At 52.9% G+C, this 24,682-nt stretch overlaps 1 protein-coding gene across 1 annotated transcript in view; it reads right to left on the reverse strand.

The window, feature by feature from the left end:
* The window catches only part of KATNIP (katanin interacting protein), a 198,503-nt gene that overhangs the window by 6,167 nt on the left and 167,654 nt on the right, over positions 1-24,682 (reverse strand). Inside the window, exons 16-22 of the mRNA XM_082670946.1 lie at positions 21,498-22,223; positions 20,480-20,685; positions 18,298-18,376; positions 10,997-11,174; positions 5,995-6,160; positions 2,564-2,721; positions 995-1,059 (exon numbers count right to left, since the gene is read on the reverse strand). Coding sequence (XP_082527072.1) covers positions 995-1,059; positions 2,564-2,721; positions 5,995-6,160; positions 10,997-11,174; positions 18,298-18,376; positions 20,480-20,685; positions 21,498-22,223 — 1,578 coding nt within the window. The remainder of the gene's footprint in view (positions 1-994; positions 1,060-2,563; positions 2,722-5,994; positions 6,161-10,996; positions 11,175-18,297; positions 18,377-20,479; positions 20,686-21,497; positions 22,224-24,682) is intronic.

Here is a 24,682-nt window from a genome sequence, read left to right on the forward strand (position 1 = left end):
GGCAGGGGGGACGTATCTGTCACAAACTCAGTATTTAGAGCTGAACAGTGACCAGGCCTCAAACTACCTCCTGCCTCAGTTTCCCTGGTTGTAAAATGACACGAACAGAGTGCCTGTTCCCTGCTCCACCCGTTTCAAGTGTGCAGGGTGTGAACAGGGAGGGGGGGGATGCGGGAGCATCACAGTATTGGGGCGATGGGCCCTGGCAGGGTGACCGCCCCCCCACTCCCGCATTGCTGACTGCACCTCACACAGACAACCAGGCATCCAGCCCTTCCTCAGCTCTGTCCCCCACTGGCTTCCAGAATCCCCAGGAGCAGGCAGGCCGGGAAGCCTGAGAAGTGGTAGGGTGGTCCCCAGGCGATAAAGCCGGAGGGAGAACAGGCTAGTGAGAGAGCCAGGCTGTCTGTGTCCACTAACCCGGTCCTACCCCTTCCCGGCTAGGTGGCCTGGCAAGTTAGTTAACCTCCCTGCGCCTCAGTTTTCTCAGCTGTGAAATGGGGCTGCAGTACCCACCTCACGGGGCTAACACATGAGGTTCATACAGGCGATCTACTGCAAACAGTGCCGGGCGGCAGAAAGGGTCCAGCACATTTGAGCTATGATTCCTTCTCTCTTCACCTCCTCCCTGCCTGGTTCCGAGGAGAGACCCCAGCCCAGTCCCCGGGTCGGTTCCAGCTTCTCTGGCCCCTCCCAGCTACAGTCCTTGGTGCTGCCTCCTGAACCTCAGCCCACCAGGGGGGGCGGGGCCTGGAACTCCTCGGTCCCAGCAGCACCCAGTGTCCCCAGGGACCCGGGAGCTCTCCCAACCTCCCCTTAGTTTCGCTGCATGGGCTCCAGCTGCCTTGGCTGTGGCCTGGCTGAAACCCAGGGCAGCAGCTGAGGCCCAGACCCCAAGTCAGGGCCCGCAAGGAGGCCACAAGGGCCTCGCCCTCTCCCTGGGTTCTGGGCATAGACCCAGTGCCCGGGATGTGAGGCCGGTGGAGGAGGATACAGCCACAGGGCATCAGGGGCGCCTCATAGTCCATGCTCGCCCGCTCCAGGCTCTTTGTGTCCAGTCTGAAAAAAACACAAAACAGCACCAGGAAGCAGAGGATTGCAGTGGCCCTAGTCGCTGGTCAGTTATCCCCCGGGGAGGCAGTGGGGGAAGGACACACAAGCTTCTGGAATTCCCATCTACTGGGGGAGGCTCGTCACCTTGGGTTTGACTCGCATTCCTCAAAACAACCCTGGGAGGTGGGTACTCTCACATCCCTGTTGTGGGTGAGGAAACTGGAGCACAGGGAAGTGAAGTCACTTGCTCAAGGTCACACAGCTGGGAGGTGGCAGAAGTGGGATGTGACCTGAGGTTGTCTGGTTCCAGGGTCCACACTCTTAATCACCCCACCCAACTTTAGCCCCTTCATGAACAAGGTAAGTCCACACTGTTCTGAGAGCTGAGTGAGACTCATGATGGGCCAATGGGGTAGAGTGCTGGGAGGGGGCAGGCTACCCCAGGCAGTAATCAGGGAAGTGATGTCTGAGCTAAGGAGGAGGCAGCCATGGGAAGAGTCAGAGCCGAGCCTTCCAAGCGGAAGAGCACCCAGAACAAAGGCTCTGAGGTGGGACGGGGCTGGACAGTTGATGTTTGTCCCAGAAAGCAGCCAGATGGGCTGAAGTGTGGGGTGGGATGGGAGGCGGGCAGGGAGAGGAGGCAGAGAGGTGGGGAGAGCCCTGAAGTCTTTGCTTCATGATCTTGAGCAAGAGGCTTCATTCGCCTGGGCCTCAGTTCCCACATCTGTGAAATGGGCCTAACAATCCCTGCTTCAGAGGGTGGTTGGAAGGATTCCCTGAAGGATGACTGCAAAGCATCTGGCTCACAGCAGGCACACGGGAGGGAGCTTCTCTCCTCCTCCAGACTCCTCCCCGCGGGGCTTCTCTCCCTGGTCCACGGCCAGTGCCCTCCGGCCCTGGCCTGGTTTTCTTCAGTTTCAAGGGCAGTGTTATAATTAAGTGACTATCCCCAGTATCTGGCCCAAGGAGTGATCCCAGCTACAGTGGAGGGAAACTCATTTTGTTTTGAGAGCTTGGCCTCTGGTACTTGGACATCAGGGGGTTTAAATGAATAAACTTAACATGGCATTTACAGATTGTTATGAACTTAACGCAGCTGAGACGGGCCAAGCAATCCCAGGGAATCCATGAAACGTTAGGCTCTATTTTTCTCTCTGAATCTTTCTAAATCAGGAATACAGGAACAAGAGGAGGAAGGCCCTTCCCCGAATTGGCCAGCAGGCATTTCTGGAATCTAGGCGGGCTTGAGCCTCTCTTCCCAGCAGGAAGCACAACGAAGCATTCAAAATCTCAAGCACTCCAGACTATGAGAAAGCCAAACATCCCCAGACAAGGTGGGTACATCCCCCAGGCTTCTGGAGAGGCTTGGCTAAGCTTTACAAAACAGCCAAGTTGAAAAGCAATGTGTTTGATCATCATTTCAAAACCCTTTAGGTACACATTTCAGAGCACGATGCAAAGCCAGTGCCCTTGGACCGGGAGGGATCATTCATAGAGCTGCTCCCCTCACCTCTGGGCTGGTGGGGGCAGCGGGCAGCGTTGCAGGTAGTCCACAAAGAGGATTTCTTGAGCAAAATCGAAGTGGCAGTTGCCCGGCCCCTTCCGGATGAGGAAGCCCTCAGGAGGGGAGACGCACAGGCCATCCAGGGAGACGTGGACGATTTTAGCCTGGCAAACAACAGAAATAACGAGTCTGAAGAACAGGAGCCAGTGTGAGGAGGGTGGTGAGCGCTGACGTGGCTGGCGCTGCTGGCAGCTGGCATGTATGACTGGGGGCCTTCACAGAGCCCCCAGGCCCTTCTCCCAGGCCAGAACCACTTGGCCGGGGTCCCCTTTCCGGTGCCATCCCTACTCTGTGCTGGGCACTGGACGTAGAGCAGGGGAGCAGGAAGGTGAGGCTCCAGCCACAGTGGACACGTACAGACCTTCCCCGGTCTACTCAGCTGCAGCGGCCTGAGGAGGTATGACATGGTGGTCAAGGGCGTGGACTCAGCTGCTCTGAGATCCACCATGAGTAGTTGTGCAAGTTACTTAACCTCCCTGCCTCAACTTCCTCATCTGTTAAATGGGCTCAACGAGGAGCTGACTTATATAAAGTCTCTAGAACAGAATAGCGCCTTGCACAAAATACACACTGCACCAGTGTTAGCCTGGACTGATCCTTCTCCAAACCCTGGCTCACACCTCACCTCCTCTCCTAGCACCTGCCCCTGCGACAGAAATGGGCCCCTTCCTGATATTCCTTCTCACAGCCCTTGGCTTGTCCTTTGAAGGGCATGTGTTCCCTAGCTGTGTCCTCCATGGTTTCGGGGTCTCCCCTGATGGCAGAGACCCCAGCTGGATTATCTCTACATCCGCCTCTGGGCATGGCACACAGTAGGAGCTTGCTGAATTGATTGGATCTGCGCCACCATGGCCCCCTGTTATAGGCAGATTTTGCCAGCCGGATGGCCAGGATCTGCCAGTAAATGTCAAAGCCTAATGGCAGGATCTGAGGTGGCTCAGCTCCGTTCCCCTGGGGAAGGGCGGTGGTAGGGGAGCAGAGAGGGCGCTAAGCCAGTACCCTCTCTGACTCCACATTTTGGAATCAGGGCTTCTTGGCACCTCACTCCACCTTCATGGTTAGCAGCCCAGCCAGCTGCTGACCAAACTGGTGGTGCTTCACCCCGGAAGACGCAGAGGGCTTCTCCGTGAGGAAAGGAAGGGGCCCTGTCCTGGGTCTCGTGGATAACCATGTACCCTGGGGCTCTTCACCCCCCCGTAACTCAGTCAGTCGGTCACAGGGTGCATAACCTAAAAGGTGTACAGGGGCTGGAAATGGCGCCCCCAAAGCTGTCACTACACTTCCACGCTGCTTTCCTCAAGCCTAATTCCTCCCTGGGCCCCAGGGCTGGACCTGTGACTCAGGCCTGGCCAAACAGAGAACTGTCACCCACGGGCCATGTGGATGCAAGAGCAACGTGGCTCCTGGGGTTTTGCTGGCTTGGAGCATGCAGGATGCAAGCCCAGAGCTGCCAGGGTTGGCCTGGAGGAGAAAGCCACCTGAAGTGAAGCTGGCAACAGAGCAGAGCAGAGGTCCAGGAAGTCCCTGTCCCTCTTCTAGGGCCACCACCATCTCCTGGGAGCATCTCTGACTTCCCCAGACCCCGGTTCATTGCCTCAGAAGGGGCTTTTATTATCACCTCCATCTTATAGCTAAGGAAGCTAGAGTTCCGAGAGGCTAGGCAATTTGCCCAAGGGCACACTGGAGGGGTGTGAAGCCCACCTCTTGGAGTGCCAGGCCTGGCTCTAACCTCATGCCAGGGGCTCAGAGCCAGGGTGCCCAGTGGTGCCTTGTGGGGTAGGCATCTGATGCACTTCCCTGGGGAGGGAGGGACCAGAGTTCCATTACTCTGCGCCCTGGGATCGCCCTCTCAGATGGCGCTCATTCCCGCTCCCATGGTGGCCATTCATCACTGGCACCAAGGCTGGTGGGGGCCAGACCTGGGAAGCAGGGCCTCTGGGCCCAACGTTTCCAGGCGGTAAATCCAGGTCGTGGAAGCTCAACTGGAAAGAGGGATTCACTCAAGGGAAGGGAAAGGCCCAGAGGCATGAGTTGAGGCAAAAGAATGTTTCTTTAACGCCAATATAGCTGACATTTTATTCGCGCTCGACCCAAGAGCACGCTTACAAAGACACCAGGGCGGCCTGGGCGGCGTTTGTAAACTGCACACTCAGGGGAGCCAATGTTCCTGAAGACAAGCGCCGGGGGCTGGGGGCTGCTCACGCCGCTGTGATAAACCCCCACAGTCTTAAGTCCCTGGACGTACTGAGGACCCAGGCCTGGGCTCACGGCATCCTCACAGGCCAGGTCCTGGCTCTGTCAACTTCTGAGGGCCAGAGGCAGGTATCCTCCTCCCCCTTTTACAGATGAGGAAACTGAGGTCCAGGGAAGGCGGGCCACTTGCCAAAGGTCACACAGGTGGTAAGGGTCAGAGGGGGGGATTCAGACGCAGAGCCTTGTGCATTTGGGGCCCTAACTGCATTGCTATATTTTAGGTGACCTTGTCATCATCACTTCCATGTAGTGGGAGGGGACAAATGTCTCATGGCTCATGGTCACACAGGTCAGAAAAGCCCATGAAAAGGGGCACTTCTTCTCTTTTTTTTTTGCGGTACGCGGGCCTCTCACTGCTGTGGCCTCTCCCGTTGCAGAGCACAGGCTCCGGACGCGCAGGCTCAGCGGCCATGGCTCACGGGCCCAGCCGCTCCGCGGCATGTGGGATCTTCCCGGACCAGGGCACGAACCCGTGTCCCCTGCATCAGCAGGCGGACTCTCAACCACTGCGCCACCAGGGAAGCCCCAAGGGGGCACTTCTGATGCTCTTTTCCACATGCCAGCAGAGGCCCCTGCTTTTTCACAACCAGAAGGAGAAGAACATAGTGTAGAAATTAAGAGTGTAGGCTCCAAGCTCAGCAGACGTGGACAGGGCCTCTAGCTGTGTGACCTGAGACGAGTGACTGGACCTCTCTGAACCTCAGTTTTCAATACCCTGAAAGATGGGGGTAATAACACCTGCCTCCCAGAGGCTGGAATGCGGGTCCAATGAAACGACAAAGGCATGAGCAGCCCTCAGCCCGGGCCTGGCCGCCAAAGCGCTCAGTGAACAGCAGGGCTGCCACCGACCCCTGTGAGTGGGGGCTGGGCCCGCTGAGGACCCCTGAGCCCCCAGAAGAGACAAGGCGCTGCAGTTCTCCGAGTCAGCCCCGGGCTCTGTAGCTTGCATTTGCTGTTTGCAGAAGGGAACAGCGGCAGCTCTCTCTCCCTGGCTGTAACCTCCCCCAGCTTCATTTGGAAAGTTCTGGAGGATTTATGCTCCTCTCTGGCAGCCACGCCAGCCATTCATCACGGTGCTGTTTCCCTGACAGCGGACTGAGCGCGGCTGCCGTTGCCCGGCTTACCCCTCGATAGGTGTCCTCGGGAGATTTATTGTAGTTCCAGAAGCGCAGGCCTGCGATGCTCTCGGCTCTGTCGAAGTGGATCGTGACCACGTGGTCCAGCCCCGGCAAGAAGGGGATCAGCCACATATGCTCATCCTCCATCGTGATGTTGGCTCCGTCGATTAACCTGCACTCAGCGGGGAAGGAGCGGAGAGACGGGGGCAGCCCGGTCTGCCGGGAGAACTCACAGTGTGGGGTCTACACCCACTCCTGTCCCCACGGCAGCCCCTGCCTGGCACGAGCCTGGCTGGATCCGGCTCATTACGGGGAGGTGAGACTAATTAAAGCAGCAGTGAGGAGCCACCTCTCATGTGTGAAGTTAGACAGAATAGGAAAACAAGGGGAAAAATAACAGTCTGTGCGGTTAAAGGTACAGCGAAGCCATCATCGAGGGTTTTAAAGCGGGGATGCGGGTGTGTGCTAGCTTTTAGGACTCTTTAACCCAGCGATCCCATTTCTAGAATTTATTCCCCCTAAGAAAAATTTATTCAACATGTCAAAAAGCTATCTGCACCAAGATACTACTTACATTAGCAACAAACAAGCAAACCCTGAAAGGTCTCAGGGAAAAGTTCAGTAAATCTGTACGGTAGTTAAAAGGTAATCACAAGGATGATGCAGTAACGGGGAAAGGCGGGGGCGCTGATTTTAATGCTGTAAAACGAGGACAAGGACCAGGAGAGATTACGCAAAAGTGAAAGATCTATTTCTGTCAGGGGGTGGGGGGTGACTACTTCTATTTTCCCAAATTTCTATGAAGTGATGTATTGACTCCATGGTACATTTTGAAAGAATTCTATTCCTTCTTTCTTTCTTTCTTTTTTTCTTTTTTTCTTTTTTTTTGGTACGCGGGCCTCTCACTGCTCCGGATGCGCAGGCTCAGCGGCCATGGCCCACGGGCCCAGCTGCTCCGCGGCATGTGGGATCTTCCCGGACCGGGGCACGAACCCGTGTCCCCTGCATCGGCAGGCGGACTCTCAACCACTGTGCCACCAGGGAAGCCCTATTCCTTCTTTCTTGTGCTGGGGGAGAAAGATACTAAAGCACCAGGGGTAACTTGGCAGCTCCTGGCGTGGGACAAGTACAAGAAGGGGCAGGTGCCTCTGGTGGGGCGATGGTCTGGCCTGTAGTCACCCAGCCTGGATATCCCAGGGCAGCCCGCCACTGCTGGGAGGGAGCCCCCAGCACCCTCATGTTCTAAAAGAGCTTGTCACCACACTGCAGTCCCATCCTGGCCAGTTTCTGGTTCTCCTGCTTGGGACATCCTGTCTCATCCTTCCCAACTCTGCCCAGCACACCCTAGCCCAGACCCCAGCCGTGAGCTCACTACCGCTGAGAGACCTGGCCCTGGAGAAAGGGGCCCAACTCTGAGCCTCTTGGGCGACCTCCTCCCCTCACCCTCCCATTTTCCTGGTGACCTTGAAGCTGCTGCCCTGGGAGGGATACAGGCTGCTGCCACATTTCCTGGCTTTTTAATTTTTTTTTAAACATTCTATTTATTTATTTTGGTGGTGCAGCATGTGGGATCTTAGTTTCCAGACCAGGGATCGAATCCATGCCCCCTGCATTGGGAGCACGGATTCTTAACCACTGGACTGCCAGGGAAGGCCCCACGTTTCCTAGATTTAAAAATAAACTTTATGTTTTTCCTCTTACGTTTTGAAGTTCTGGACTTGGAATAAATCTTACAATCGAAGTGTTCATCCAAAGAGGTAATGTTTCTTTTTTTCTCTAAAAGGCTGTTATTAAATTGATGGGTGGTGTGTCTTACAATTGCTGGCATCTTAACACTGAGGAGATCCAGCAATTTAACCCTGGGGTGTTTGTGGAATTAAGCTGACTGAGGTCTAAAGCTAGAGAACCTTCTATTTCCTTCCAAAAGCAATTACCTCCCTGTCCTAGATATGGTGCCACCTCTAAAGCAAAACTACTGCCCAATTCTGAGAGTGGAGGGAACCGATGAAGCGTTCACAGCTGACAGCGAAGGGACGTCCCCATAGACACCCTCAAGGATATCTAAATGATACTTCCTAGCTCTGTCCACAAAAAAAGCCTCGAAACAAGGATTGACCCAGTAGCAATGAGCATCCCTAGTGGCTAGATTATGGTCTCTAAATACCCTTTCCCACTAGAAGGAACCTGGGCTTCTTGGAGAAATAGCTGATTCCATGCCTGGGACAATACACATAAAAGAGGAACCTGGACTACCTTGTGACATCAGAAAGCAAGGCAGCTATCAGAGACTGCTACTTTACAAAAGGATTTGGGAGGTCCCAATGTCCAAAGAGGGATCAATTTGAGCATCGATAGGATAAAAACCGTAATAGATTGAAACCCTTCAAACGTAGTAGGTTTAAATCCATGAGTTTATGGTAGTCAAAAGCAAACAAATGTTTTAAAGGATGCTAGAGAAACAATTTCCTCTTTTGAAAACTGAAAAATAAAGGGAAAGAATCAAACGTTTAGGTTGTCTTTCCTGTTTGAATTGTACCTCAAAGTAACCAAATAATTGAGGGAAATTTTCCCTTTATCGACGAAAAAAGAGTGATAGGATCAGTGTATCACTGTTTCACAACCCCCAATAGAGTAACAGATCTAACCACTAAGTATTGGCTGCCAACATCACAGAAAGCCTGACAACCAGATATTCCATGAGTCCTGAAGGGAATACACAGTGACATCCACGCCCTGATGGTTATGTCTTTCCCTAATGGTCAAACCTCAATCTGATCAGGCCTCTAGATCTGGTGAACAATTTACAAGAAATACAGGGGCCTGAAGAACAGGCTAAACGATACCATAGCGATGCAGCCAGTAAAATCCAGACTCAACAGGGCAAAAACCCTGGTTTCTTCAACAGATAATTTATAAGGAAAAAAAGAAGAACGATGGAAGGGAACCTAGAGATTATGAGAGGCTTAACAGACATATCAACCTACAAAGGAACTTACTTACAAAACAGAAATAGACTCACAGTCATAGAAAACAAATATAGAAAACAAACTTATGGTTACCAAAGTGGAAAGAGGCGGGGTAGGGATAAATTAGGAATTTGGGATTAAAATATACACACTACTATATATAAGATAGACAACCAACAAGGACCCACTGTGTAGCACAGGGGACTCTACCCAATATTTTGTAATAACTTGTAATGGAAAAGAATCTAAAAAAGGAATATGAATATATAGATATATATATCTGAATCACTTTGCTGCTTACCCTAAACTAAAACAACATTGTAAATCAACTATATGTCAATAAAAAAATTTTTTTAATAAATAAATAAAATTTTAAAAATTAAAAAAAAAATTATTTTTTGGCCGCACCACTCGGTTTGTGGGATCCCAGTTCCCCGACCAGTTATCAAACCCGGGCCCTCTGCAGTGGAATTGTGGAGTCCTAACCACTGGACTGCCAGGGAATTCCCCAAAATTTTTTTTAAAACGAGGCATAACAACCAATCACAATGTATGGACCTTACCTGGATGTCAATTCAAGGAACAAACTGTTATAAAAGGGGGAAAAAGATGGTCAGGGAAATAGAAACATGCTGGATAGCTAGTAATTTAAGAAATGACTGTTAATTATTTAGCTGGAATAATGGTACTCAGATTATGTTTAAGTCCTTATTGTTTAGAGCTACATACTGAAATATGTAGAGATGAAATACTATCAGCCCTGGGATTTGCTGCAACACAATCTGCGTGGAGGGTGGGTGTGGATATGCACAAGCAGGGCCAGCCATGAGCTGATCACCTTTACAATCGGCAGCGGGGACCACAGTGTGCAGGGGTGTGACTCGCCAAGATGGCCCGTGAGCAGGTAATGACAGCAGGCTGTGAGGGCCGCGGCTAAGGGGCACCTTAGAGGAAAGCAGGTAGGAGTCCGCTGTGGACCCCACACACGCTCTAGGCCAGGGACAGGGCTCAGCTGTGATGTGGCAATCCCCCTCCCGCCCTCCAGCCATGGGAATTATTGTCTCCATTCTACTGGTAAGGAAACTGAGGCATAACTTAGTGGTTAAATGTATGGGTGTTGGTCTCCCATGGACCCGTGTTCAAATCATGACTCTGCCACTCAACTAGTGTGGGTGACAATTTTAACCTCTCTGTACCTCAGTTTCTTCATCTGTAGAGTGGGGGCCTCTTTGGGCTGTTTGAGGTTTAAATGAATGAACATCTGCAAACTGCAACCTGCTTAGCATGGTCCAGTGTCTAGCATTTAATAAATGCTCAAAAAATGGCAGTTATTATTTCCGTTATTATTATTATTATCATGACTATTATTATTGGAGAGGTTAAGCAACTAGCTGGTAAGGGGCAGAGACAGGATTTGAACTCTCATCCCTCTGGCTCCCCTAGACTCTTCTTGTTTGCACCTCCAGGCAGGGCCTAAGCCTGACAGCTGTGCTGACTCAGGGGGGCCGAGTGCCAGACTGCAGGTTCTGGGGCCCTGTGGGTCAGGGCTATATGCAGGCTTGTGTTCTCTTACTGACTTGACCCAACCTGGGCTTATGAATCGGACAAATGCAGAGGAAAGTGCAGCTGTAGCCACCTGTGGAGACTCCTCAGCCATCACCTCTGACCTCAGGGAGGGGAAAGCTTTCAGCGCCCGAGAGGTGGGGTCCCTCACGCCTAAACACCGAGCTAAAGGCTTACCAAGCAGCCACCATGTGCGAGGCCCACGCTGAGCACCGTGAAGAAAACACAAAGCACACCTGGGTCTGGACGCAGGAGAGCCTGGCTTCCAATCCTGCCTACCTCTTCCAGCTGTGTGGCCCTTTCCTGGGCCTCAGTTTCCCTTGAGTACAAAATGGGCAGACCCCAGACCTCACGGGGTGGCTGGGAGAAGGTGGAATAGGAGATGCCGCTTGATGGTTGCGTCTGAAACCTACGATACAGATCAGGTCCCCGAACCCCTGCTGTCATGAGCCTTGCTTGTGCTTCTTACAGACACTCACTTGTCCAGGGTCCGGGAGTCGTTGGTGCACTCAGGGAGGTCTTTTAAGTCTCTGGGGGAGGCAGAGATCTGGTGCAGGTTGATGGGCAGTGCCTGGCCATCCTTGCCCACCACTTCCAGGCCTGTGAGCCCCAGGTAATGCAGGTCTCCCCAGGAGGCGGTGAAATTCAGCTGGAGGCCTGCAGCAGGAAGAAAAGTGTCCCGTGAACATCACAGGTTCCAGAGGAGGTACCCAAGATGGAGAGAGGAAGAGGAGTGATCTTCAGCCTCTGCATTCTACCAACTGGAAAGCCCAAACTTCAATGAAAGGGCCTTCAGAGCGGGCCCTGCACCTTTCCTCGCGGTGGCCCTCGGACCTGGGTCACTGTTGACGCGTAGGAAATGTCTTCAGGATGAGTGCGCCGGTGTGGTTTAAACTTGCACACAGCCCTGGGTCTTTTCTCCACTTATCAATCACGCTGCCCACCCCATGCTTAACACCTTAGCGTGGCTTCCCATGCTGCTTGGCCAGCAGGCTTCGTCATCTGGCTTCTGCCTACTTCTCTAACCTCACCTTGCACCCCAAATCCCTTGCTCCACTCACTGTCTTTCAGTCCCGCATATTCACGTTCCCCTCTCCCACCACAGGGCCTTTGCACATGCTGTTCACTCCCTCCTGAACTCACATGGCCTAAGCTAACTTGTGCTCATTCTTCAGATCCCAGCTACTTCCTCAGGGAAGCCCTCCCAACTTCTTTGACCACACCAAGCCTCCACTCACAGCCCGCCATGTCACTGTGAACTTCCCCTTACACGCTCTGGTCACCAGTGTGATCTTGTGATCGTTTGGTAAATACCCATCTGCCCTGAGGGCGGAAATCCCATCTGTTTTGCTAGCTCATTGTGCCCCCAGAGCTTGGCAAAGTACCTGCCCCACAGTAGGAGCTCAGTACAGATGGAATGATTCAACAAGTAACTAAATAGAGGAGGCTGCAGCAGTGAGCCTCAGCGTCAGAAATGGACATTTTATGCAAATTGGCCACTATCATGAGGAGTCAAGGTAAAGGAAGTGACCCATGTGACACTCCCATGCTTTTGCCCTTGTTCCGCCCCTTCTCCATCAGGGAGCATTTAGGAGTGAACTTCTGGGCAAAACTGCCCAGGAGTCATTCATTTGCCCAGAAAGTGCAAAGCCTATGACTCTCTATCCAATATCCGGCTGGAGTTCCTCCTTCCTGAATGGTCTCCCGTTACAGCAGGACCGGGACCAAGCCCCATGAACTCTTCTACCCTTGGAGAACTGGGGGCCTACTTTAGCACTCTTTTGGGTGGCTGTGTTCTAAAGGGCCACACTTGTTGCAACTGTCACAGAATGCCAGCACTGTAGCACTGGAAGAAGGAAGCCCGGATTCACGTAGCTCCACCCATTTCAGCTCAGGCAGGTTGCAGATGCCCTTGTGGCTGGAAGGGAGGCCAAGCCACGTGACCTCCCTGGAGCGTGGCTTCCTCTCCTACGCCCCTGTCGTTTCCATCATACATTTTGTAACTTGGTCTCAGATCCCTCTGCCCTCTGTGGTGCCAAGGTAACTCTGAGCATCTTGGGGGCACATGAAACAGATGTGTGACCAGCGTGGTCCTGGGCACATCATAGCTTCTCACAGCACCAGAAGCCTGCAAGATGGCCACAGATTCCTCCCACCGAGTCCTTGCCTCTTTGCAATGTGATTTCGCCGCTTCTCCCATCCAGAAGTGGAGTCTATTTCTTCACTTCCTGAATCTGGGCCATGTGATTTGCTTTGGCCAATGGGACAGAAGCAAAAGCGAAGCTTGCAGAGGCTGTAAAGCACATGTATACAGGGGTCTGGCCTCTCTTTCCACACCTGGAGTCTTGCCATGTGAAGGAGCCAGGCTAGCCTCCCAATTGCAGGCCATGTGGGTGAAGACATCTTAGGTCATTCAGCTGCCAGCCCATCTGCCAGCTGACTAGACACGTGAGCAGGGCCAGCAGAGGCCAGCCTGGCTCAGAGGCAAAGGAGTGCCCAGCCAAGCCACTGAATTACGATAAATCACAATTAATGGTGGTTATATTAAGCTGCTAAATTGGGGGTTGGTTTGTTTCACAGCAGAAGCTAACTGATGCATTCCTTCTCATGATGAGTCTATGTTTAATTGTCATCTCCTCAGAGAGGCCCTGCCAGCCACCTGAACTCAAATAGCACCCTCTCCCATCACTCTCAAAACCCTTCCTCTGCTTTATTTTTTGTCACCTGACGAGATGTTCTACATTGATTTGCTTATTTGTTTTCATCAGTCTTTCCCACTAAGATGGAAGCTCCCTGAGGGCAGGGGCTCTGTTAGCTGTGTTCACTGTTGTTATCTCCAGAGCCTAGAATAGTGCCTGAAAACAGATGGTCAATTAAGCCTATTTTTTAAAAAATAAATGATTGATTGAAGAGTATGTGTTTAGTAGATATGTGTAGGTAAATGAATCAAAATACAATCATTTGAGTTTCACCAAAATCACAGTCAATGGTAAACATGTTGCTACTATGGTACCAAGCCCTGTTCTTGGCCCTGGAGATTCAGGGGTAAACACAGCAAAATCTCTCTAGGAGCTTCCACTGCAGTGAAGACAGACAATGAACACACATCAGAAAAATAATCTGATAGTTCCAGAGTGATGAATACCATGAAAAAAATGAAAGAGAGAAGACAGGGACTAACTAAGCAGGAATAGGGATGGTCACGGAGGGCCTTTCTGAGGAGGTGACGTTTGAGCTGAGACCTGGGCGATAAGAAGGAGGCCGCCATTCTCTAGCATTTCTGGAAGAACATTCTAGGCTGAGAGGGCAGGAAGGGCAAAGGCCCTGGGATGGGAACATATTTGATCTGTGGTTGGAACCAAGTGACTGAGGTAGAAGATGGAGGAAAATGAGATCAGAAGGTTAGGTGGAGGCTAGATCATGTCATGATCTGGATTTTCTTCTCTGCAGTGGGCAGCTAGGGAGGCTTAGATGTGGAAGCCGAGAAGTGACATGATCGGACCCGTGTCTTGGAAAGCGCACTGGGGTCGGACTCCATGGGGAGGCCAGGGAGGAGGCTGTTGTGATACCTGTGGCCGGGACAAAGGCGGTAGTGGTGAAAACGGGGGCAAAGTGGACAGATTCAGGATCTGTTTTGGAGACGGCGTTGACAGAGCTCTCAATGGCCTGTATGGAATTAACGAACAGAGAAAATGTTTCTGACCCAAGGGACAGAGTAGCTGTGGGTACCATTCCTGAGATGGAGAAGGCCTGGAGGTGAAGGAGGGAGTGGATTTAGATCAGGGGGATCCCTGTGAGGGAGAAATGCCACCTCCCCCTCGAAACAAGAGGCAGCACCCCAGACTCTCCCGAGCCTGCCACCCTTTGTTTGCCTGGCGAGATGCACTGTGACGCCGTCTAATCTAGGGCTGCTCTCAAAGTGACTGCTCTCCTTTTTGAGCTAATATCCGTGTTCCATATTCATTTTCCTCTGGTGTATCAATTAGTATTTATATAAATGGAAGTTAATTTTGTTATTTCTCTCCCATATTTCAACTCTCTCAGCTCCTTTCCTATTCATCACCACTGATATTTGCAAAACTTCCAAAATTAGTGTCATCTGCAAATTAGCAAGTCATATATCCCCGTTCAAAACATTGATAGGATTGGCCGTATTTACCAACCCCAACGCATCCCCCCTGGGTCACTTTATCAAAGCTCTCTTCATTTGCACAGGCTGGGAAAGTAGGGTTAGGATTTGGGATACAATGAGGAAAAAGCCAAAGGTTCAGAGAAGAGAGATTCGGAAATCACAGGCCACAAAACGGGCAGAAGGTCCTTGATCAGGAGGTTCTTCTGCCTTCCTGCTGAGTAGAGATGCAGAGAAATTACACTTTCCTTGCAGCAAAAAGGTCTGGGAGCGCTATTCCAGGGCAAAACTCCCAAAGGCACTGAAATAACATTTCCAAGAAAGGTCAGAAGCCGGTTCAGCGGGACAGACACTTACATACAGCATCTTTGGGGAAATCATCAGATGAAGAGGACAGTGGCTCCTCCCTTCCTTCCTTCCTTCCTTCCCTCCCTCCCTCCTTCCTTCCTTCCCTCCTTCCTCCCTTCCTTCCTTCCTTCCTTCCCTCCCTCCCTCCCTCCCTCCTTCCTTCCTTCCTTCCCTCCGTCCTTCCTTCCTTCCTTCCTTCCTTCCCTCCCTCCCTCCCTCCCTTCCTTCCTTCCTTCCTTCCCTCCTTCCTTCCTTCCTCCCCTCCCTCCCTCCCTCCCTCCCTCCTTCCTTCCTTCCCTCCCTCCCTCCTTCCTTCCTTCCCTCCTTCCTCCCTTCCTCTGGTTATGGCACTCTAACCTCCTCTGAAGCACTGTATGGGAAGCTGACTCCTCACCCTTGGCTCCAAAGATGGGCTTCTGACCCAGGCCGGGCCAATCTGTGTTTTCCATCACACCCCGCTCCCTGCCAAGGTGATCCACGGTGATTATTAGTTAAGGATGGGCACGTGACCCAAGCCAGGTGAGGAGACAGTTCTGGGACAACTGCTGGACTTAATTGGGAAGCAGAAGTTCTTTTACCTGGGATTACCGGGTACAGCTTCTAGGGGCTCCCATGTGGACAGAGTCTGAATGGGAGATGGACAAGAGAGTGAGAAATAGGGCAGAGAGATGCAGAGAGATGCCAAGGCCTGAGGACGTCACTTGCACACCTGGATCCGGCAGTACGGGGAAACTAGCAACGCCTGATCTTTTTAGTTGCATAAGCTAAGAAATGCTCTTTTTTGCGTAACTCAATTGGAAATCAAGTTCCATTGTTCCCCCCGGACCCCGCCGCTCAGGATCCTGACCAACCTAGGGGAGTCCAGACTAAACAAGAAATGACTGCTGTCTTCCAGGACCTTGCAGCTCTGTGGGGATGCTGACTCTTCCCAAAGACCTCTGAGGTGAGGCAGCCTCTCAGGGAGTGTGTTGAGTGGTGAGGACCTGGGCTTTGAATTCAGATATGCTTGGTCCCGTTCTTGGCCTTGCACTAGCTGTGTGACTTTGGGTGGCTTTCTCAATTTCTCGGAGCCTCAGTTTCCTAATCTAATCTGAAAAATGGGGAGAATAAGAGCTGTGAGTGAGATAAGGGAGGGAAAGCCCCAGCACAGTGCCTGAATGGGATACACAACCAAGCCGCAAACCAGGCTCTTGACTACATTAGGTTGGCTTTTAAATTACTCGGTTGTCCCAAAGTCCCAAAGTAATTGAGAGAGAGTTCTGGAAAGTAAGGGGCTGTGAGGATTCAAAGGAAGACTTCGTCTTTTCTAAGAGGTAACTTATCCTTCTGGAGTGAGGGAGGAAGAGCTGAATTCTCAGTGGGCACCGTGGGGAAGGCTTCTGGGGATGGGGTGGGATTACAGCAAGGCCTTAGTAAGGCGGAGTGGAGGACAGTGTGGGGCACCACCCAGATCCCACCTCCCATCCCCAGGGCTGAAGGACTCATCCCTCCAGTGGCTGGGAGTGCTGACACCTGACAGCCCACAGCTGAGTCCCCCCACTTGTGACTAACCCTGGCTTTGCCCCTCGCCAGCCTATATCCAGTGGCATGCTAACACAGGCGTGTAAAGGCCCAGCCCCCTTACTCAACTCAGGGGCAACTTCCAGGGGACTCTGCAGCTCCCTGTGGAGCTGGCAGAGGCCTTGCTGCGACTGCCCCGCGGCCCAGTTCTCCCTCTGCCCAGCCCTGCTTCCTGCCCTCCCCCAAAAGCATGCCCCAGTAAACTCCATCTCAGAGGCTGCTTCTTGGGAACCCAATTGAGAGGTCACATCCTTTCAATGGGCAGGGATGGAGAGCAGGGAACAGAAGCCTGCAGGGGGAGGTGGGGCGGGGAGGAGGCTAAACTCTGACACATTCCGGCTTCAGCTTCGTTCTGGAGACAACGGTGGGGAGGTGGGGAGGGGGCGTGACAATGGCACGTCCCTTCTTTTCAGAAGATAACTGGAGGCAGATGACAGGCACGAGGGGGCAAGAAAGAGCAGGAGGGGGACTTCCCTGGTGGCGCAGTGGTTAAGAATCCGCCTGCCAATGCAGGGGACATGGGTTCACGCCCTGGTCTGGGAAGACCCCACATGCTGCGGAGCAGCTAAGCCCGTCATGCGCCATAACTACTGAGCCTGCGCTCTAGAGCCCCCGAGCCACAACTACTGAGCCCGTGCACCACAACTACTGAGCCTGTGCTCTAGAGCCCACGAGCCACAACTACTGAGCCCGCGTGCCGCAACTACTGAGCCCGCGTGCCTAGAGCCCGTGCTCCACAACAAGAGAAGCCACCGCAGTGAGAAGCCCGTGCACCGCAACGAAGAGTAGCTCCTGCTCGTCACAACTAGAGGAAAGCCCGTGCGCAGCAAAGAAGACCCAACGCAGCCAAAAATTTAAAAATTAAAAAATTTTAAAAAAGAGAAAGAGCAGGAGGGGAGGCCGCAGCGAGCAAACCCCCAGAGCCTTGTGAACAGGGAACCGGTGGGAGAGATCACAGCGCAACGCTGGGCCTGAGGATTCCCTGGGATGCAGGCGGAGGTGCTGGTGGGAAGTATGCGGAGTAAGAGAGGAACTGGCTGGAATGGCACACAGGCAGAGGAGACAGAAGAACAGACACAGCGAAACCCAGACGGGATCTGCTCAGAGGCCACCAACCAGCAGCCGGATGGCCGAACACACGTGTTTTTTTGGCTCATAGGGTGTTTTAAAATACTGTAAAATTAGTCACCAACGCTGAAAAATCTGGAGATTTCATGTAAAAATCCAGATTTCTGACTTCTCAGAAGACCTGGCACCTGCGCCGGTACTCCTGCTGCCCCACCCCCCCCAGAGCCAGGAGGATGCAGACTTTCTCTGCTCCAGCATCTGCTCTGTGGTCCAGTGTGAAGGGGCAACTCAAGCCCCTGACTGACAGATGCCCAAGTCTCTCTGGCTCTTATGTCTTCTTGCTCTATAACTTCTGGGCTCCGACTGCCGCCTCCCGGGTCAGGGCTGCAGCTAACACGTAAGACGTCTGCGTGTGAAATGCAGAAGTGCCCCTCTGGGAGGGCACACTGCCAGGAGGACCCCTCTTCTGAAGGGATGCAGCCCTGCCTGGGCCAGTGTCACCAACGCAGGCTGGTTTCAGCCCTGACTTATCCCGGGGCCTGGTGTCTCTGTGTCAAGGTACAACCTGCCCAACTGTCCCGGGAAACCCCGTCCCAAGTGGCCATGACTCCCTCCCCACCCCCGACCCGTGAAGGTCCTCCTTCCCCTGACACTGCCCCCAGAGAAGGTACTCACAGATGCCCTGGTAGATGCCCGGCTCTGGCGTGGTGACTTCAGGGACAGGGGGGCTGGGGGGCAGCTCTGGTTCAGGAGTCTGCACACAGGTTGGAGAGAAGCAGAGGGAAAGGGGGTGATTTTAGTGATACCCACACACTCACTGGACATCTTCCCAGCTAGATGCCCACTCTGTGCCCCAGGTAAGTCCCGGTGTCTTTTCTGGTGTTTTCTGCCCTGGTGGGAGCTCCATGACTGGTAATACGGCGGGCCCAGAAACCCTGAGTGCATCTGAGTCCTTGCCAGAAGTTCTTACTGGTAGGGGAGGAATTTGACACTAACCAGCTCAGATGATTAGATTTTCTGGAACAGGGAAGGGCCCTATCTAGTTTACCTAGTGAACTAGAGGAAGGGGGGAGGGAGAGAGATCGGGAGGGAGGGATGGAGGGAAGGAGAAGAAAGAATTCAAACGTAGAGAGTGGTTCTCAACCCTGGGGCCTGTGCATCTGCATTTTTAAAACCTCCTCTGTGATTCCCATGGGCAGGCAAATAAAGAACCCTTGGTCTACAGACACGGTGGGCTGCCACACCCTGCTTCTTGGGCCTCTATGTAAACTCTTTTCATTAGATCTCTGCACCGTAAGTCAGGGTAGAAGTGCCTGTACTGCGTCACAGACAGGAAAGCTGAGATGCAAAGAGAGGTGAAGTCACTTGTCTGGATCTTAGAGTTTTTAGTGGGGATGATGTTTCGGTACCCAGTGACACCCTGATGACCCCTCAGTCCAGCCCCTAGGGACAGCCCCTCCACGCCCCTGCCCGGCTATGGGGAGGAGGGAGAGGAAGGTTGTCTGCCAGAAGTTAACCCCTGACACTGAGTGGCCTTCCGGAAAGCTGGAACCCACGTGCCTCCTCCTGCCTTCCCTGGCGCCCTGCCCTCCCTGAGCCTCCTGCCACGCCCCCTGGTGGATGCACCCGACCCGGGACACCTAGGCGGGCGTGGGGCGGCTCCAGCCCAGACACCTGCTAGGGGTGTGACACTGACGGGGCCTCCCTGAGCTCGAGGTCCTATCTCTAAGGCAGAGAGAGTGATCCCTCCCTGCCCCTCCCAGGACTAGATCCTACCGGAGCTCCTGAGCAGGGACTTTGCCATTTGGAAAATGTTGGGGGAATGAAAAGCCTCAAGGCCATCTCCCAGCTGGAGGCCTGCGCAGCAAAGCCAGACCAGGACATGTTTTGTGGCCCACAGAAGGGTTGAAAACATCATGGATTAGTTGCCAACATTTCTTAATGGGGAGATTTTTACGTAACAATCCAGATTTCTGGCTTTCTTTGAAAAGACCAGGACAACCGTCAACAACGAGGTAGCCTGTCTGAGTGGGCGGGGCATGTCACTGTACCACCTTGGTCATGACCTTCTTGTATCCGAACCTTTTGTCCCTGGTTCCTGGTTCTTTCCACTCTTCCCCCCACCCTCTTTAACCGTCTCCTCTTTCTCCCATGGCCTCAAGAACATCCCCGGAGACCCTGGTGTCTCTTCACCTTGATTACTCGTCTTTGACTTGGGCTGACCCTTGCCCTGAAGGTCATCTTTCATTTTTGATAATTTGTCCATTAAAAGCACGGATTTTGGAGTCCTGCATTCAAGTTCTAGCCTTGTTATGCTCCCAAGATGTGCCCTTGGGCAAGGCCCTTAGCCTGTCAGCCTTGGTTTCCTAAACGGGGATATTAATCATCTCCACTCCAAGGGCTGTCACGAGGGTTAAGCACGACAACAAGGTGCTCCACACCTGGATCACTGGTATGTGCCCAAGAAGTGACTGCCAGGATCATCATTGTTTTAATTCTCAAGTTCGCCTATTAAAAGCATTTCTAGCCCTTCCATCAAAAACAACAGTGAGTGATCAAAATGCAACCCAAGGCAAAACTTCCCGAGACTGCCAACCTCTAAATTCCAGAAATGACACAGAACTGACTTCCCCTAGCTTTGATTAAAATTTGAATACTTCCTTCACTTTGGTTTAAAAAAAATAAAAAATAATTAGAGAATGAAATATGACCTACAGAACAAAAATGAAGCAGAAAAATGGGAAATGTCAAAACGGGAGTACCAGCAGCTTAAAGGAGATCCATCTTCATTCCTCCTGGTATACTCTGAGTCAGGAGGAGAAGTCTCTCTGGGGCGCCCACCCGCCTCCAGTCCTACCCGGTCATCAGCCCAGGAGCCAGCCTGGGTGTAGGGCCTCTCCTCCCCCAGGCCGTCGGCCGTGCTGGGCCTCCTCAGCGCCTCCTCGCACCGCAGGCTGCACAGGCTCTCCACGTCCAAGTCAAACGTCTCATCAGAACAGAAGATAGCCTCAAGAATGTCATCATCCGTTGTGAATAAGATCGTGTCTCCAAAGTGCTCTGGAGCTGAAAGGGGTACCAGGAAGGCAGAAGAGTCAGCTCACCCCACGTCCCAGTGATGTGCAGACCAGGAACGTAAACCCATCAATCTTTGGGCTAGAAAGTCCCAAACCACTAACAGGTCTTGATTTGTGTAACTGAGCCTTATTCTTCTTTACGCATTTGCAGATGGAATTCACGGACCATAAGAACCACATAGATTTAACGAAGGCACCTAATCTGATGAGAGTCACTGTGGTCTATCATGAAATAAGGGATGTTTCTCAGGCGCGGGTGAGGCACGGTAGCTGTGGCTGCTGCTGCCCCATCCAGACCCTCTGCCATCCTTATAGGGGACCTTCCTGGAAGGGTGTGGGAGTTACGTCCCAACCAGGGGAGTCTGAGGGTTCCGAAGCCCTGCTGCTTTGCCTTAAGGCAGGACAGACCCTGCGATTTACACTCCAGAGCTCCCCTCGGGATCAGGCTGAGGCTGGGCTTCCCCTGAAACGATATCCTTGCCTAGCTTCTCCCCCCCCACCCCGCTTCCATATCCTACACCCCTCCCTGCCCTACAGGGTCTCCTGAGAGCACTCCCTCCATAACTCACTTGCACTCGTCAGGCTCAGGCCCTAGGAGGCTAAGGAAGGCTGGTACCCAGGGGAGGCGTTTCAATGAGGTCAGCTCTTTCACACCCAGCAGCAAAAGGCGAGGAGGGGGCCAGCTCTTGGAAAGGAGAGAGACCTGTCTGTCACTGGCTAGCCACTAAGTTTAGTTTTTCCTCAGAGCCTCAGCGAGTAGCAGGTAGGGGCTTCGAGAGCATTCTTACAGACACACTGTACCTCCCGTCAGGGTGCCCGAGGCCTTGGCGATTTCTCCCTTAAAGATGCACTGTGTATCTAACAGCATCGTGATGTCCTTCACACCCCGGAAGGAGTGTATCCGCGATTTATTGTAATTCCAGATCCTGATCAGGGCGACTTGGCAAGGCTGCACGAAATCAATGGAGATGGAGTGGGACTTGCCCGGCGTGAAGGGGGCCAGCCAGACATGCATGTCGTCCTGGGTCCTATTCACCCCGTCGATAAGGTTGGTGACCACACGGGGGTCTTTCCCATAGGCCGGTAAGATATTGATGTCCGGGGGGTCGGCTTGAATGTTCACTATTTGAACCGGCTCTCCCTTGGAACTGAATATTTCTATCCCGTTAAGGCCAACGTAGTGCCTGTCCCCCCACGTGGACTTGATATCGACGACCAAGTGCTGTCCATAAGGCAGGACGGGGATTTTAAAGTCACCCCCGTCATCTACCTCTAGGGAGCCGTGCTCCTGTCCTTTCATGGGCTCCGGCTTCTCCTCCTTCCAGGGCTGCGGCTGGTCGCTGTGCCGGCTGCTCTTCTGCTGCTGCAGGAACTCATCCAGGATGTCGCCTTGGAACTCCACGTTGGAGATGCGTCCCCGGTGGGAGTGGTCAAAGACGGTGAGGGAGTTCCACGATTCACGTAAGGTGTGTTCCTGCTTGCTGTGCCACTGGGGCCGCAGTGGCGTCCGGGTGGACCAGGCCTCTTCTGGAAGGAAGGACACAGGAGAGGCGAAGCCCCATTAGTGGCGTGTGTGGAAGTGGGGACCCTTAGAGATCGTTTCACCCAGTGGCTCTCAGCTGGGTGGGGGTCACCCTCAGGGGGAGATTCTAGAAACCAGTGGGTGGTTCGATGCTCTTGGCTGTCTCAGTGCCTATTGGCCCTGCTGGCACTTGAAGGGTGGGACCAGGGATGCGACTGTCCCTCACTGCCGGGGATGGTTCCAGGCACAGAGTACGCTCTCCTGTCTCAGGCACCATTGAGGTCGGTAAAAAAATTGTTTATGTTCACCCGAGTCTGGAACCTAGTTGTTTTACAAAGAGCACAGTGTTTCTCGGTGTACTTTGAATTTTCTAAGAATGCGACTACCATGCAAATCAAGGGAACACTCTCTGCTTGTGTGAGAACCTTTTCAGAAACTCACATGACCCAGGGCGATGCTGCTGCCTGCGGAGTCTGAGTCAGCAACCCCAGGGTCTGCTCTGAAGGCTGTCACAGCCACGTGACTCTAACGGGGTGTTTCAAAGACTGCCTAATAGCGGGCGGAAGACTTGTGAAAGAATGTTACATGGGAAAAAGAAGAGCCAGGGAGCTCCCCTGGTGGCGCAGTGGTTGAGAGTCCGCCTGCCGATGCGGGGGACACGGGTTCGTGCCCCGGTCCGGGAAGATCCCACATGCTGCGGAGCGGCTGGGCCCATGAGCCATGGCCGCTGAGCCTGCGCGTCCGGAGCCTGTGCTCCACAACGGGAGAGGCAGTAACAGTGAGAGGCCCGCGTACCGCAAAAAATAAAAAAAAAAGAGGCCATTTTAGATGCGGCCATTTTAGATAGGCCATTTTAGATGCGGCCTCTCCTAGTGTGGGCAGCACGTCCCGACGTGTTAATATCATCCTTTCTGCGTGGTGAGTAGGAAAGACTTGTACTTTCTTCTTTGACACCTTATCTTCTAAGTTCCCTACGTGTAATTTTTATAATCAGGGACAAATTCTATTAAAAAACCAAACAACCCTGGTATATTACAAGGTAAGGAATTTACTTCTACTTGTGCTTAAACTGGCTCCAAGAGCCGAAGCTGCGTCTGGGGCTTGAGGAGAACGCGGGCGTGGCCCTCGGAGGCGTGGCTCTGACGGCCCTGCTCTCCTGCTTGTAGAATATTAAAGCCCCGGCGTGTGCATCTAAGCAGCGGCCGGTCCTCACGGCCACGCCATGGCCAACTGCCATGTAAGGGTGTCATTCTGAAAAAACAGCAACTGATGACACTGACATTCTGTTTTTCCTCCTTTCATATCGTGCTGCACCCTGCACTCCATTTTCTGCCTCTCTCCTCGGGGGCCTGGCCCCATCAATTATCTCCTCTCTCCAGAATCTTCAATCACTCCTGCCCCACTGGCATCTTCCCCTCTCTCTGTCTGCAGACATTCATAAATCTCTCCTACCTGAAAGAAAAAGGAAACTGACCTGATCTTGGGGCTCCCTCCCACCACCGTCCTATTTTCTCCCTCCTTTCACCGAACACACTGCATCCTCATCACCACTGCCCTCTCTCACCACCGTCACCCTCTCAACCCCCTGAAACTTGGCTCCTGTGTGCAGAGTTGTTGTTTTGCCCACCCAGACTCCACTTCTCCTCCTAGGAACAAAATTCTGATTTTCCCCACCTTCAGTCCATGCAGATTAGGCAAAACACTGACAGTATCCTTCCAAGCTGGGCTCATGAAAGGAACTACGGGGAGAGAGGGGGGCTCTCTTTACATTGGCACTGCTGAGCTGGGAGGACGGAGGGGTGGGGTTGTTGGATGCCATTTGCTACACTGTGTGTGGGGAGCCTGGCTGAGAATGAAGCTAACCTGGGGAACGTGAGCTGAGAGATGGTGAGTCCTGATGACAATCATTGGAGCCCCTGGATCCAGCCGCACCTGAAGTCCATCCCTTTGTGGTTTTCTGTTCCCGGCATCCATAAGAGTTCTATAATTCCCACAACCCTCCACTGAAGTGACTTTCTCCAAGTACACAATGACTCCAAGTACACCACCTTTTCTCAGTTCTCCTTCCCTGCTTGACATCCCAGGCAAAGCTCCTCCACTCAGCAGTCCCCCCCTCCACTAGCTTAGGAGACATCATCCCTTCCTGGTTCTCCACTTCCCCGGCCAACGGCTCCTCTCTCTGTGTCATGGCGCCTTCCACTCCTCCTTGCACTCTAAGTCTGGTGGTGCCCAAACCCCTCAGCTCCATGCCATCCTCTCCCAACACTGCCCTCATCCAGCTCCTGGCTCCCATGCAGGCCCTGCTCACTGACATCAGCCAACTTCTGGCCTCTCTTCCTGGGGTACCATCTTCCAATTCCAAAGACCCCTTGGACAGTCCAGACATGTCCACTCTGTCACTTCAGACTCCGGGTACCTAAAATGGAGTTTGTCATCAACCCCTCTAATTGGCATTATCTCTACT

The sequence above is a fragment of the Grampus griseus genome (assembly GCF_964374135.1).
Source record: "Grampus griseus genome assembly, chromosome: 14".
In the NCBI taxonomy this organism is placed as follows: Eukaryota; Metazoa; Chordata; class Mammalia; order Artiodactyla; family Delphinidae; genus Grampus; species Grampus griseus.